The sequence below is a fragment of the Microcaecilia unicolor genome, chromosome 1 (assembly GCF_901765095.1).
Source record: "Microcaecilia unicolor chromosome 1, aMicUni1.1, whole genome shotgun sequence".
NCBI lineage: Eukaryota > Metazoa > Chordata > Amphibia > Gymnophiona > Siphonopidae > Microcaecilia > Microcaecilia unicolor.
In genome coordinates, this window is record NC_044031.1 from 700,001,712 (window position 1) to 700,016,737 (window position 15,026).

The 15,026-nt window shown below is 41.0% G+C and overlaps 1 protein-coding gene across 5 annotated transcripts in view; it reads left to right on the forward strand.

The window, feature by feature from the left end:
• The window catches only part of THSD4 (thrombospondin type 1 domain containing 4), a 903,119-nt gene that overhangs the window by 272,397 nt on the left and 615,696 nt on the right, over positions 1-15,026 (forward strand). For 3 of the 5 annotated variants that reach the window (XM_030188643.1, XM_030188634.1, XM_030188628.1), the window contains exon 7: positions 14,821-14,923. In XM_030188643.1, coding sequence (XP_030044503.1) covers positions 14,821-14,923 — 103 coding nt within the window. Of the gene's footprint in view, positions 1-862; positions 901-10,752; positions 10,822-14,820; positions 14,924-15,026 lie in introns of those variants that run through there. The other 2 variants (XM_030188659.1, XM_030188652.1) reach the window with 2 other exon arrangements.

Here is a 15,026-nt window from a genome sequence, read left to right on the forward strand (position 1 = left end):
AGGGCCCATAGTTAGTTATTCAATGTCGCTTTCGGCACCTAACCATTGTACCTCTACCGAAGAAATCTAGACTGTCCCAATTTTTGATTGACTGCACTTTTTGTCCTTTTTGTCCTTCTTGTCCTTTAGATTGTAAGCTCCTTTGAGCAGGGACTGTCCTTCTTTGTTTTTTGTACAGCGCTGCGTAACCCTGGTAGCGCTCTAGAAATGTTAAATAGTAGTAGTAGTAGTTATTCCTTCTTGATGCTGGTATAACTCTGGGTTGGAACACAGACATAGCCTGATGGAGCAATTGAAGACTTTAGGAATTGGAGAGACAATGCTGAAGTGGTTTGTTTCTTTTCTGAGTGGGAGATTCCATTAGGTGAAAATTGGTGCTTGGGTTTTATTTACTCTGGGCATAGGTATATGGGATCTCTCAGGGTTCTAAGTCTTTCCTCCTCCCTATTTAATTTATATGTTCAACCACTTAGCCATTTGTTTAATTAATTAATTAATTATTTATTTGTGACATTTATATCCCACATTATCCCAAACAAGTTTGAGTTCAATGTGGCTTACAATAAACAGTATAGGATACATAACAAAGAATAATGCATAAGAAAGTAATTTGTTGTAAGAATCCAATTTTGCAATACAATATCATAAACATACTGGGATAGCTATGGATATTTAACATTTAGAAAATCTATTATGAATGAGAAATTGTACATGAAGCAAAGAGAAAGTTAATGGTAAATAGAGTAGTAACCAATTCAGGTAATAATTGTTTGAGATACGGTTGTTCTTTGTGAGGGTTTTTTTTTTTAATAGGAACGATTTGAGGATTTTGTGGAATCTAGTACATTCCTGTATATTTCTTATTTTGGGTGGTGAGGAGCTCCACCATTTGGTTCCTAGGTAAGTGAAGTCTGCAGAGTGGATAGTTCTGTAGATCACTTTTTTGCAATTTGGCAGGTGTAGTCTGAGATAATTTCTTGCCTCATATTTAGTGTTTCTTTGCGGTAAGTTTATTAATGGTACCATATAGTCTGGATCTGTGTCATTTTGTATTTGAAAGATAAAGGTACATAATTTGAAGGTAATTCTCACTTTGATGGGAAACCAGTGTAATTTGATTAATAAAGGGGAGGCACTTTCAAAATGAGAGATTTTATATATGAACCTAGCTGCAGTGTTTTGAGCTGTTTGGAGTTTTTTCAACAGGTACTCCTTACAGCCAAGATCAAAGGTGTACAAATTATAGTTATGCGGATGATTTTCAAATTATTTTGGATTTGATGATGGTATTATGGTCCAAAATAGATAAATTTTGAATATGGAAAAGACTGAGGTGCTAAGGCTTAGACATAATTCTATGAGTTCTCTCTATCTTCTGTTAATTGACAGTGAAGTTCTTATACTGAGGCAAGAAATAAAGATCTTGTGGACAAATCTTAATACTTCATGACATCTGACATGCTCGTGTTACTAATGTAATACCTATATGTTTATTTTATTTAATAACTATATGCAATTTGAGACTCTTTTGCTATAACATGCCCTGATAGCTTGATGACTTTAACTCATTATATGTAGGTCTTTGGAAAAAGCAGTTGAATCATCTTCTGAAATTGCAAAATACTGCAGCTGTATACTACTAGGTCCCATTTGTTATGGAATAACAAAAAAAGGGTTGCTCTTACTCAACTGACTGACTCTGTTACTAAGACTAATTCTATCAATCCAAGACAGGCCACCAACTTTACTATTCTATTTTAGAAGCATTTCCATTAATTTACTTACCACAGAGGCCAGACTAATTGGCCTTTACATCCCAACCTCCTCCTTACTTCCACTTTTGTGGAAAGGAACCACATACCTCCCCCCCCCCGGAACCTGCATACTAATGTGATGGACCTGAGTATGACATTTCAGGCTGGCAAAAAAAAGTTTTTAAAGTTGTTTTTTTCAGGGTGGGATTGGGTTAGTGACCACTGGGGGAGTCAGGGGAGGTCATCCCTGAATCCCTCTGGTGGTCATCTGGCCAGTTTGGGCACCTTTTTTAGGCTTGGTCGTAAGAAAAAATGGACCAAGTAAAGTCACACAAGTGCTCCTCAGGAACGCCCTTCTTTTTTCCATTATCGCTCGAGGATGCCCATCTGTTAGGTATGCCCCAGTCCCGCCTTCATTACGCCTCCGACACGCCCCATGAACTTTGGTTGTTCCCGCAACGGGAAGCAGTTGGGGACGCCCAAAATCGGCTTTCGAGTATGCCGATTTGGGCGACCCTGAGAGAAGGATGCCCATATCACGATTTGTGTCGAAAGATGGGCGCCCTTCTCTTTCGAAAATAAGCCTGATAGTCTATGATGGCAGATAAAGACCTGTATGGTCCATCCAGTCTGCCCAACAAGATAAACTCATTATACATGGTATGCAATACTTTATATGTATACCCGAGTTTGATTTGTCCTTGCCATTTTTCAGGGCACAGACCATAGAAGTCTGCCCAGCACTGTTCTTGTACTAAACTTTCTGAAGTTAACGTCGAAGCCTCTTAAAATTTACACTCCAGTCCATCCATATCTATTCAGTCACGATCAGGGCACAGACCGTACAAGTCTGTCCAGCACTGGTTTTGCTTCCCAATTACCGGTGTTGCCACCCAATCTCTGCAAAGATTCTGTGGATCTTGAATGTCTTCAATTACATCTTTCTCTACTTCTGCCTGGGAAGGAGGCAGGTATATCAAACCAATGTAAATACAATTTCCATTCCCTTTTTCAAGATTGTCTCATAATGCCTTTTTCTTATCCCATAAGACCTGCAATTAGGTTGCCTGTCCCTTTGAAATGGAAGTAAAAAAGAAATCCCTAGAGCAAGCAAGCAAACAAGTTCCTTAAAAAAGACAAATAACCTAAGTCCTGTCTACTAAAGTTAGAAAAAATAAAGCAACAATTTAACCAGCAATAAAAAATTACAATTTAAAAAACCCTTTAAAAAAATAAATCAGAACACGATAGAAAAAGAGACAGAAAAAATTATCACAGTCTGTAATATTCTTCTATTTGGCTGAGAAACCTATATCAGCCTTGAGATGGGTGGCTGCTGGGATGAGAGGGAGCTGGCGTGGAGTACAAGACTTAGGGGTCTTTTTACTAAGGTGCGCTGAAAAATGGCCTGTGGTAGTGTAGGCGCATATTTTGGGCACGTGCAGAATCATTTTTCAGCGCAACTTCAAAAATACCTTTTTTAAATTTTTGCCGAAAATGGACATGCGGAAAAATGAAAATTACCGCGTGTCCGTTTTGGGTCTCAGACCTTACTGCCAGCCACTGATTTAGAGATAAAGTCTCACACGGTAACCTGGCAGTAATGACCTACGCATATCAAATGCCACTGCGTGTCCGAAAAAAGAATTATTTTTCAGCCGCACATATCAGATACGCGCTAAAAATGAAATTACCGCAAGAGCCATGCAGTAGCAGGGTGGTAACTCCATTTTGGCGCAAGTTGGGCGCACGTAGATGCTTATGTGGCTTAGTAAAAGGGCCCCTTAAACACCAAACAGAGGCTCCCTTCAACTACTAGCTGTGCCCTAAACTCATACTACGGTAAACTCTAAAATGCAACCTAAAATACTACAACAGAATCTAAAATATATTTCCTATGAAACCTTAATAAAGACTTTAAAGGCTACACTATGCTCTAAGCTGACTGCTAAAAATAAGCAAAGTAACTTAAAAAAAGACAATGAAGTTACATATTCAACCCCAAGTCTACCTTTTCCAAAGTTTGAATGCAATTTCCCAGCAAGTAAGATACTCACCAGTGAAGTTTTCTTCCTCTCAGCAGGTTCTCTCTCAGGACCTCTTCAGGCTTGGATCTAATTCTTTCACCTGCCAGCCTGCCAAAAGGCACATCAGAGAGGTCAGCTTGACTGTCCTCTCCCATACATTCTCAATCACCTTGTGCAGGTTTTCCCATGCCCTCTGCACTTTTGGGCAACCCCACCATATATAATAAATATTTTCCACCTGTCAACATCTCCTCAAGCACTCCCCACTGTTCTCCTCCCTGCCTTTCATGATCCTCTCAGGAATTATGTACATTCTATACAAAACTTTTCAGTAATTTTCCTGGAGCTGATAACAGATTTTCATCTTCCCTATCACCATTACATCTCCTGTCACTCCTTCTCCTTCCTGGACTACCATGGATGGAAGGTAGGCCTTCCTGAGCTCTTTCTCCCATGCCACTATCCCCTAATTCTATAAAGTTGCATGCCCAAATTATTGACTGGTGTGCAAAGTTGCATGCACAATTTATGCAATAAGGTCAGTTGTGCATATAACTTAATAGCTTAATTAAATGCTAATTAACCTTAACAACCAATTATTAGCTATAATTGGAGTTAGTGGTCACAAAATTCTACATTTATGCTGATGATCTGCAACTACTCATGCCCATTGAAAAAGATCTACCCACAGCTCTGAGTAAACTGTCTGCCTGCCTAACCACAACCCAGGAATGGGAAAACAACAACAAGCTCTGCCTGAATGCAAGCAAAACAGAGATTCTTTGGGTACCTAACACAAGTGGACAAATACCGGACTTCAAAATACTCTTTGGAAAGTATGAACTCCCCCTAAAATCAGCGGTCAGGAATCTTGAGATGCTGCTAGACTCATCACTCAAACTACCTTTAAATTCAAATTACCTTTAAAGATTATCACCTATGACAGCTACAAAATCTCTCTCCATATATTGAAAAGATGAGTCTGACGACAGTGGTCCTTGCCATGATAATATAATGACTGGACTATTGTAATGCCCTGTACATTGTTTATATCAGCTCCAACTAATTCAGAATGCTGCAGCACGGCTGATAGAAGGCTGCAAGTGGCGTGACCACATCACACCCTTCCTGCAAAAACTACACTGGCTACTAGTGCCTTACAGGGATAAATTTAAAACTCTATGTTTATTTATTTATTACATTTGTACCCCGCTCTTTCCCACATACAGCAGGTCCAGTGCGGCTTACATAGTAAAAGAAAGCATCTTACATGGTAAAGAATACAGTAAAACAAGAAAATGTAGGAACAGTATTATAAATTGTGATGATCATAACTACTTACATTATGAAAGGCATTACAAAGGACATGTGAAAAGAACGTAATGAACTAGAATAGGGAAGGTAGACAAGGATATGATAGGTGTTTGATTTTGAAGGCCCTCAGGCAAAATGGGCCAGAGTGCTTAAAGAATAAGTTAACTCTTTTCAAATCTTTGAGACCTCTAAGATCCTCGGAGCATCACTATCTGTGCCCTCATCAAAGGAAATTGTATGATGTGATACCTGCCATTGAGCATTCTCAGGAGTAGCTCACATGTTCTGAAATTTACTCCCAGAGGGACTGCGTCTAACTTGAGACTACCTCTACTTCATGAAGCAGGTAAAAGCCTGGCTCTTCTCACAAGCCTTTAATACATAGGGTGACTGACTATCAGGGCTTTTTTTGAGGGGGTATTTGGGGGTACCAAGTGCCAGCACCTTTTCCATTGTCTGCTAAAATTGACCCATGGTCCCCAAGTTTTAATGAAAGAGCTCAGGGTCTATACACTAATTCTGCCTTGTCATAGATTCTGTGACTGGTTGCAGGGGGTCTGGCTGTTGTGGGGTGGGTCCCTCAGTGATCACCCCACCTCTGAAGGGTGGCCTGGCATTTGAATACTGGCACCTTTTTTGCTAGAAAAAATGCACTGCTGACTATACACCTGTTCTGCACCTGGACTTGCTACACCCACTGTAACTTAGATCAGTTCCTTATATCTTGATTAACTATACAAAGAACTTGCCTTTAGTTTAGACACCCATTTGTTTATCCCAACTGACTCTGTACCACGCATCTTGTCCCCATGTATATATCTGCACTTGGCCCCTCAGCTATATGGTAAGCTGTATTGTAAAAAAGCATTAGCATCTTAACAATATTATTTGAATGTTCTAATTGTGTGCTTATTAGATAATGCATCGCTATTATGCTTCCATCATATTATATTTCTGTTATTTGAATTTCAGTGCTGATAAATGTGTAAATGTTTGATCCTGTTTCATGATAGTTCAATTATTAGGTCTCAGTTTGCTGCTTTCATGCTTTCCTCTTTCATTCTGTCAATTACTTGTTCATTTTACTATTGTTATGCTGTTAACAAAATCATAAGTTTCATGTGAAACTGTACCTTTGGTGAATCTCTTCATAAAGGTGGTTAATAAATCCCAATAAATAAAAAAAAAATAATAATTGGCAGTTAAATGCGCAACTGTGCTCATATTTCAGAGCATGTAACTCCAAGGGGACATGGACCTGGCAGGGACATGGGTGGGTCAGGGACATGTTAGGCAGTTATGCATGTGGGTTATAGAATTTATTTATTTTATTTATTAGGATTTATTTACTGCCTTTTTTTTAAGAAATTCACTCAAGGCAGTGTACAGTAAGAATAAATCAAACATGAAAAATAGGCAATTACAGCAGTAAAAATATTCAAATAACAATACAAAGTATGGTATAGTATACCATCACGCCAACACAATATGTAATAGAACATTTTAATTGACAGTGAAGGGCCTATCTTTTAAGTGGCCATGTTGTCCTGGAGCCATTGCAAGCTCATTCTATTAGGGCACAATCGGCTTTGTGGGCAGAAACTTCAGTTCTGTATCTGGATGAGATCTGTTGAGCGGCTACTTGGGCTTCTTTACACACTTTTACTTGACATTATAGAGTGGATGTGGCCGCCAGGTCAGATGCTTCCTTTGGAGCAGCAGTGTTGGTGAGGGGGGGGGGGGGGGCAATGGCTTCCCTCCCTCTTTAGAGATTGCTTTGGTACATCCCACCAGTTACTGGATTCATCTGCTGCCTGTGCTAGTGAGGGTAAAATTATGTCTTATCTGATTTTCTTTCCTTTAGCTGCAGCAGATGAATCCAGGATTCCTCCTGTATTTTTCCGTCACATTTTATTCTCTGCTGTGTATTTTGTTCCTTTTCTGCTTAGGTTGTAAAAAAAGACAAAACCAAAGGGACAAAGGAAAAGGACCATTTAGACAGGTTATAGTATCACAGATTTGGCAGTTTGTCATGAATTATGGGTAGTTATGGCTGCTGTGATTCTTCATTGTTGAGGAAGGTTTTCTGGTTTGTTGCTGGGTTCTGCTTTGTGATGTGACATATACTGGCTGATGGAGGGGCTGGTCATCAGTATCACTCACTTCAGTTAGTAATTTCTATCTCCACCTGCTGGTAGATGGACACAACCCACTAGTTACTGGATTTGTCTGCTGCAGCTAAAGGAAAAAAATTATCAGGCAAGACATAATTTTACCATGAGCCAAGACAAACAAAAACTGAAACATATGTACACAATGTCTATAAAATGATACTAATAAAAATGAGCTAATTAAAAGAGAAACAAGCTAATTATAAAGCAAGTAATAAAAGGCACAAGGGAGTGTGTGACACTAACCAGCTTATTTTCGAAAGAGAAAAAAGCCTATAGTGCGACCTAAATCGGGAGATAGACGTTTGTTTCGCAAAGGCGCCCAAATTGGTATAATCGAAAGCCGATTTTGGGCGTTTCCAACTGCACTCCATCGCGGAAATGAATAAAGTTGACGGGGGCGTGTCGGAGGCGTGGTGGAGGCAGACCTGGGGTGTGGTTATCAGCCGAGGAGACATGGGCGTCTTTAGCTGATAATCGAAAAAAAGGCGTTTTTACCGTGATTTTGGGCCACTTTTTTTGGACCCTTTTTTTTCACGAACAAGTCCCAAAAAAGTGCCCCAACTTCCCAGATGACCACTGGAGGGAATCGGGGATGACCTCCCCGGACTCCCCCAGTGGTCACTAACCCCCTCCCACCCAAAAAAAAAAACACTTTAAAAACTTTTTTCCCAGCCTGTATGCCAGCCTCAAATGCCGTACCCACCTCCATGACAGCAGAATGTGTTCGATCCTGTCACAGCCTTTCCCTGGGTCAGATGTAGCTCTCGGGTGCAGTACAGGGTCACATCAGCATTGCATTGTGGTGGGTGTAGGGTATTGGGCTCCGTGATTTCATTAGCTTGTGTTACAGTCTCACAATGTTGGTAGTTGGTAGGCTCTTCTCCCATGGTGCTTTTCCCCCTGCCTACTAGGTCAGAGTGTGCCCTGTTGTGTTTCCTGTTGTAGTCCATGCGGTAGTGGCCATTTTTGTAAGCCAGTTTTAGTTCCCTTTCCTGTGTTAGCCACGTTAGACAACTTAGTTCTTCCCTTGAATGTGGCTGAATGAGGGCATTGTACAGCATTCTGCCAGTTCTGACCTACTGCTCATCTCAGTATCAGTGGGGCACAACCTCTGATCTGCAGTTAACTGTGAGTAAAGGCGGTTATTCCAATAAAGGACGTTAGCAGCAACCAGTCCTAGAGGCCTGTGTGCATGCAGGTCCCTGGAGCACTTTTAGTGGGTACCGCAGTGCACTTCAGCCAGGTGGCCCCAGGCCCATCCCCCCCCCACCTGTAACACTTGTGCTGGTAAATGGGAGGCCTCCAAAACCCACTGTACCCACATGTAGGTCTCCCCTTCACCCCTAAGAGCTATGGTAGTGTTGTACATTTGTGGGTTTTGGGGGAGGGGTGTTGGGTGTTCAGCACCCTTGGTAAGGGAGCTATGTATGTGGGAGCTTTTTCTGACGTAGGGTGCCCAGTTGGTGTCCTGGCATATCAGGGGGGCAAGTGTACTACGAATCGTTGCCCCTCCCATGACCAAATGGCTCGGATTAGGACGTTTTTGAGCTGGGCGTTTTTAGTTTCCATTATCGCTAAAAAAAAACAAACGTCCAGCTCAAAAACGTCCATTTTTTCGAAAATATGGTTCGGCCTGCCCCTTCACGGACCCGTTCTCGGAGATAAACGCCCATGGAGATAGGCGTTTCCGTTCGATTATGCCCCTCTAACTCATACATGTATATAATAAACAATGGATACACATACATAGTTATAAACACCATGTCTCTTGTTTGTGCAGCGCTGCGTATGCCTTGTAGCACTATAGAAATGCTAAATAGTAGTAGTAGTAGTAGCAGTCATTCTGTGGTTTGCCCTCTTTGCAGTACTTTAGAAAGCCATTTTTACTTTAGACATATTGTAACATGCTCCCTTGTGCCTATTATTGCTTGTTTTATAATTAGCTTGTTTCCCTTTTTTTAGTCCAAGTTTGTTTAGTCATATTTTCAATACAACAAGTGTTGAAACACACAGACAACAAAATATATTGATGCTTATACAGAGAAAAGGTTACTCATACAATTCAATGGTACAAAGAAAGTAAGTAAGAAAGAAAATATACCATTGGTTATACCTCATAGTTTAATAACCAAGATAACAGGATTATAAAATTTGCAGAATCTGCAATAGCTTGGTGGATAAGTTATTTGGATCACCACATGTCTACTGGAATGGCTGGATAAAGTTGCTCTGCACTTTTCCAGCAAGCTTCAATACATGCTCCTGTTTTTTGTTTCTCACTGCAAATAGCTTTTGCTTTTATAATTCTGCATGCCTGCACTGATTTTCAACTTTAGTTACAAATACATGCTAGCCTTGCCTAAATTCAGTGCTTATATACACCTTCTAAATCTAATTACACTGATGTTTCATAAAAGCAAGATTAATCTTTTTTTGCGCATTTTTATTTTCATTGACAATAGAAGCTTGCTTCCCTTTTAATTAGCACATTTTTTATTAGTATCGTTTTATAGACATCATTTACAAATGTATGCGTTTTTGTTTGTCTTGGCTCATCGCAGTCTTTATAGTTGTTTTTTTTGCCTAGGATATAATTTTAATGATGTTTTATTAATTTGTTGCTTTTAAAATTGCAGTTTTACAAGTTTCAGTGCTAGTCACACTGATAGTGGTTCCATTGCGGCTGGCTACCTTACCGGATATGTCTTCTTAATTTTTATTCCATAAGTTTTAGTGCTAATCTCACTGACAGTGGCTCCATTGTGTTTGGCAATATATACACCGTGTCTGTTTTCTATATTCTTAGTACGTTTCATTGTCTCAACATTTCACAGTCTGTTATGCTCATGGCGCAGGTACATTATATGCTGCTTGAATACTGGGTATCACATGTTTCTCACATCCACAAATATTCTCTTTTTATAGTGTTCTAGCACATACATGTTTTCCTATTTCCCTTTTCACTGGTCTCCTTTTTCAACTTTTCTCATGAGTTTGTCTCTATGTGTTCACTCTTTTGATATTTATCACACATTCTGGCACTTTTTCAATTGAACTTTTATACATTGCATTTTTTGAATCATTTTTATTCTATATTTGTAATGGACTCCTGATGAAGTTTCATACCGAAGTAGAGTTCATGAATCAGTGTATGTATGACTGGCCTGCTGTGGATTTTCACAATAAAGTCAGGACAGCATCTCCTGTCTCATCGTCTTGGTCATTCCCACTTTTTGTCTCGCTTATGTTTGTTTATTCACATATTTGATGTATTGCCAAATTTGGGAGTACCAAGGTTAGGCAATTTACAATAATAAAAACAGAATGCAGAAAGGAACTACACAGCAGTAAAGGAAAGGGCTAGCCTCATACCAGATTATATATAAAACTTATTCTGTATATTTATTTATTTATTTATTATATTTGTACCCCGCACTTTCCCACACAGAGCAGGCTCAATGCGGCTTACATAGTAAAAAGCTAAAACTAGTTCTGTGCATCATGATGGCCTGTCATCCAGTGCTAATCAGCTTCAAAAGAAGTGATAAACAAGTGAGTATTTAATTTCATTTAAAAATCTTTCATTGATGTTTCTGAACATAACCCAAAGGGCAAACTCTTCCATTAAAATGGTAATAAAAAGAAAAATGTGCTGTTTCTTGTTGATTCCTAATATGCTTTTTTAGGTTGTGGTAACACTAGTTTATGATCATTCAATGAGCGTAAAATACAATCAGGGGCGTAAGGAAATGTCAGACTGGCTAATTAGTCAGGGGGGTTCCATCAAAAAGTGCCTTAAAGGTCAACATAAGGATTTTGTGTTGGGTCCTAGTTCTGACTGGAAGTCAGTGTAAGCGGCGGAGAAGAGGTGTTACATGGTCCCGACACTTAGCCTTACAAAGAAAATGAGCAGCAGTGTTCTGCAATGATCGAGGTCTCTTTATATTAATCTTTGAAATACCTGCATAGACTGTTACAGTAGTCTAAGTGTGAACCATCAAACGCATAATATAAGGCAAGTAAAGCCCCATCTTTCAGATAGTTATGGATGGAATATAACTGACAGAGAGCATAAAAGCCAGAATGAAGAACTGTGGATATTTACAAAGAAAAAGTCAAATGTGAATAAAAAATGACACCCAAATAGCGGAAAGAATCCACTGGTGGTACAGGTTTCCCAAAAAGGGTAGGGATCATCAAGGGTACTAAAGAATGACTAGTGATCCAACAAGTCATAGTTTTATCCATTTTAAGAATTAGTCTATTGTCCTTTTGCCAACATGTAACACTATCTAAACAGAGTTAAAGGGGATGTAAGTCTGTAGCAGAAGGATCAACATAAAATGCTAACAGTCTGTCATCCACATAGAAATATGCTGAGATGTCAAAGCTTTGAGTTAGAGCTGCCAGAGGGTTTAGAAAAATATTGAACAATAGGGGAGAGAGAATAGCCTCGTGGGGAAAACCTCAGGATAGCGAAAAAAGAAAAAGAATTTGAACCAGACCAATATAAAATGGAAGAACAGTCCAGAAGAAAAGATGAAAACCAGTTCAGAACTATACCTGAGATACCCAGAGTAGACAGCCTTTGAAGAAACAGAGAATGATTCACTAAGTCAAACACGGATGATAGGTCTAATGAAACAAGAGGAGCAGTTGCGACATTGCATATGCTTTCATACATATTTTATAAAGCATCCAGCTGATATTCAAATGATTTAAGGAGGCAGGAAAGGCTCTGGTCTGCTTAAATCACCTGGTGTGGCCCAGGGGCTGATGTTCAGTGGTACTTAACTAGGAAGTGCCACTGAGTATTGGCTCTGACCATCCATTAAAAATTGGGCAGGTCAGGGGTGATAAGTGGGGGGGGGGGGGGGGGGGGGGGAGGGGGGGCGATGTTGGGGAGGATATGGCAGTTATAAGAGTTCCAGCAATATTCAGTGCCGGCATTGAATATTGACCAGCAGCACCCACATGACTTTTTTTTTTAGTTCCACAATCCCCCTCCAACCCCTGATGCAGCTCCCCTCCTTCCCTTCCCCCTCTCCCAGCCCACTTGAGTCACAACCCCCTTCCTCCCCAGAATGTTCACCCAACCCTCAAGCCCTCCAGGCCTACCTTTCATCTCTGGTGGTCCACTGGGTGCAGCAGCAAAACCCTCTTGCTCCTTCCCCTTGCGGCTGCCTAAAGAAAATGACTGCTGTGACCTCATGTGGCAGCTTCCAGTACTACACAAGTATGTACCCAGTGTACCTGAATGTAACTCACCTTGAGCTTTGAGCAAAATCCACGGAACCTTGCCCCTCCCCCCCTCGCCAACCCTGATTCAATGCCGGGCCATGTCTGGGCACCGACATTGAATTTCTGGGTTTTTGGAGCCGACTAACGCATAGCCATTTAAGTGTATATTTATCACATAAAGACAGGACAGCTTTTTATGTGGTCCCATTTATGCAGTTAACCTGGCCAGTGAAGTGCTGAATATTGGCATTTAACTAGCCAAGTGCTGACTCTGCCCCCAGAATGACCCAAAAATAGCTAGTTTACAGTTTGGCACTAAAAATAGCTAGTTTTCAGTTTGGCACTATCTAGTTATTTTCAGTGGCCCAAACAGGCAATTTAACAGGCCTCTTCCCTGGGCTCGCTGATCTCATCTCATGGTTTCCAATATCATCTTTATGCTTTATCTCTCCACACCAGACATCACTGTGGAAACCCAGGCCAAAGTATCGGCCTGCTTATCCGACATTGCTGCCCGGATGTCCAACCGCCACCTGAAACTGAACATGGCCAAGACCGAGCTCATTGTCTTTCCACCCAAACCCACTTCTTCTCTCTTTCCACTCTCTATTTCAGTCGATAACACCCTCATCCTCCCCGTCTCATCTGCCCGCAACCTCGGAGTCATCTTCGACTCCTCCCTCTCCTTCTCTGCCCATATCCAGCAGACAGCCAAGACCTGTCGCTTCTTTCTCTATAACATCAGCAAAATTCACCCTCTCCTCTCCGAGCACACCACCCGAACTCTCATCCACTCTCTCATCACCTCTCGCCTTGACTACTGCAACCTACTCCTCACTGGCCTCCCACTTAACCATCTATCTCCCCTTCAATCCTTCAGAACTCTGCTGCCCATCTTTTCTTCCGCCTAGACCGATATGCTCATATCACCCCTCTCCTCAAGTCACTTCACTGGCTTCTGATCAGGTACCGCATAGAGTTCAAGCTTCTCCTAATAACCTACAAATGCACTCAATCTGCAGCCCCTCATTACCTCTCTACCCTCTTCTCCCCTTACGCTCCTACCCGTAACCTCCACTCACAGGACCAATCCCTCCTCTCAATACCCTTCTCCACCACCTCCATCTCCAGGCTCCGCCCTTTCTGCCTCGCCTCACCCTATGCTTGGAATAAACTCCCTCAGCCCATTTGCCAAGCCCCCTCCCTACCCATCTTCAAATCCTTGCTCAAAGCCCACCTCTTCAATGTTGCTTTCAGCACCTAACCATTGTACCTCTATCCAGGAAATCTAGACTGCCCCCAATTTGATTGACTGCACTTTTTGTCCTTTAGATTGTAAGCTCCTTTGAGCAGGGACTGTCCTTCTTTGTTAGATTGTACAGCGCTGCGTAACCCTGGTAGCGCTTTAGAAATGTTAAATAGTAGTAGTAGTAGGAGGAGCTGTTTCTGGCCCATTAAATCACTTTGAATACCGACCCCAACCTGTCTGGTATTATTGTAAATTTAGTGGACTGCTGTGATTTGTGTGTAAATATAATTTTTAGTAAAACCAGGGCTTTTTTTGAGGGGGTACTGAGTACCGGCACCTTTTCCATTGTCTGCTAAAATGGACCCATGGTCCCCAAGTTTTAATGAAAGAACTCAGGCTCTACACACAAATTATGCCTTGCTTTAGATTTTGTGACTGGTTGCAGGGGGCCTGGCTATTGTAGGGTGGATCCCTCAGTGATCACCACAGCCCTGAAGGGTGCCCTGGCATTTGAGTACCGGCACCTTTTTTGCTAGAAAAAATGCACTGAGTAAAACTATCTACATTCATTTGTTTTAGTTTGTTTTGGAGGTACAGCTTGGCAAAAAAATTACTTTTAAAGAGTACCTACTACTTATCATTTCTATAGCTGTATGATTAATTTTGGCACAATTGCAGGCTCATCAACATTTGTAAAGTTCAGGTGAGCTTCTCTGAATGTGAGCCTTTAGATTACCTCCTGAGTTCTGGCATGTTAAGTTGTCCAAAGATGCCAAGGGGAAAACTGATAAACCTCTTGAAAACAGCAAAGTGAAACTACAGAAATGGAATATAGTTGCCAGGTTTGAGTAGATAACCTAAATACAGCTGTTGGAATGTAGAGAGCATAGCCAAACCCATTTTAAACTTTGGAATCTGGCCACAAAACGTAAATTTGAAGCAATAATCTTGTTCACACTGGATTTATCATTTGTCTTCTGGGATCATCTGTGATGACTCTTGCTATTCATGTTGAAGCAATTCGAGATCATAAACAAGGTTCTTCCTATTTCTTTTAACAGATATGTCCTGAGAATACTCGAGGGGTGAGGGAAGCACAGTGTGCCTCGTACAACAACAAACCTTTTATGGGGCGCTTTTACGAGTGGGAACCTTTTGCAGAGGGTAAGCCATTTCCTTCCTCTGTTAATTTTTGGTATGGACTGTAATATATTGAGCCCACAAGTCATTAAAACGCACTAACTTTCACTTGTGCAGTTAGCATGAC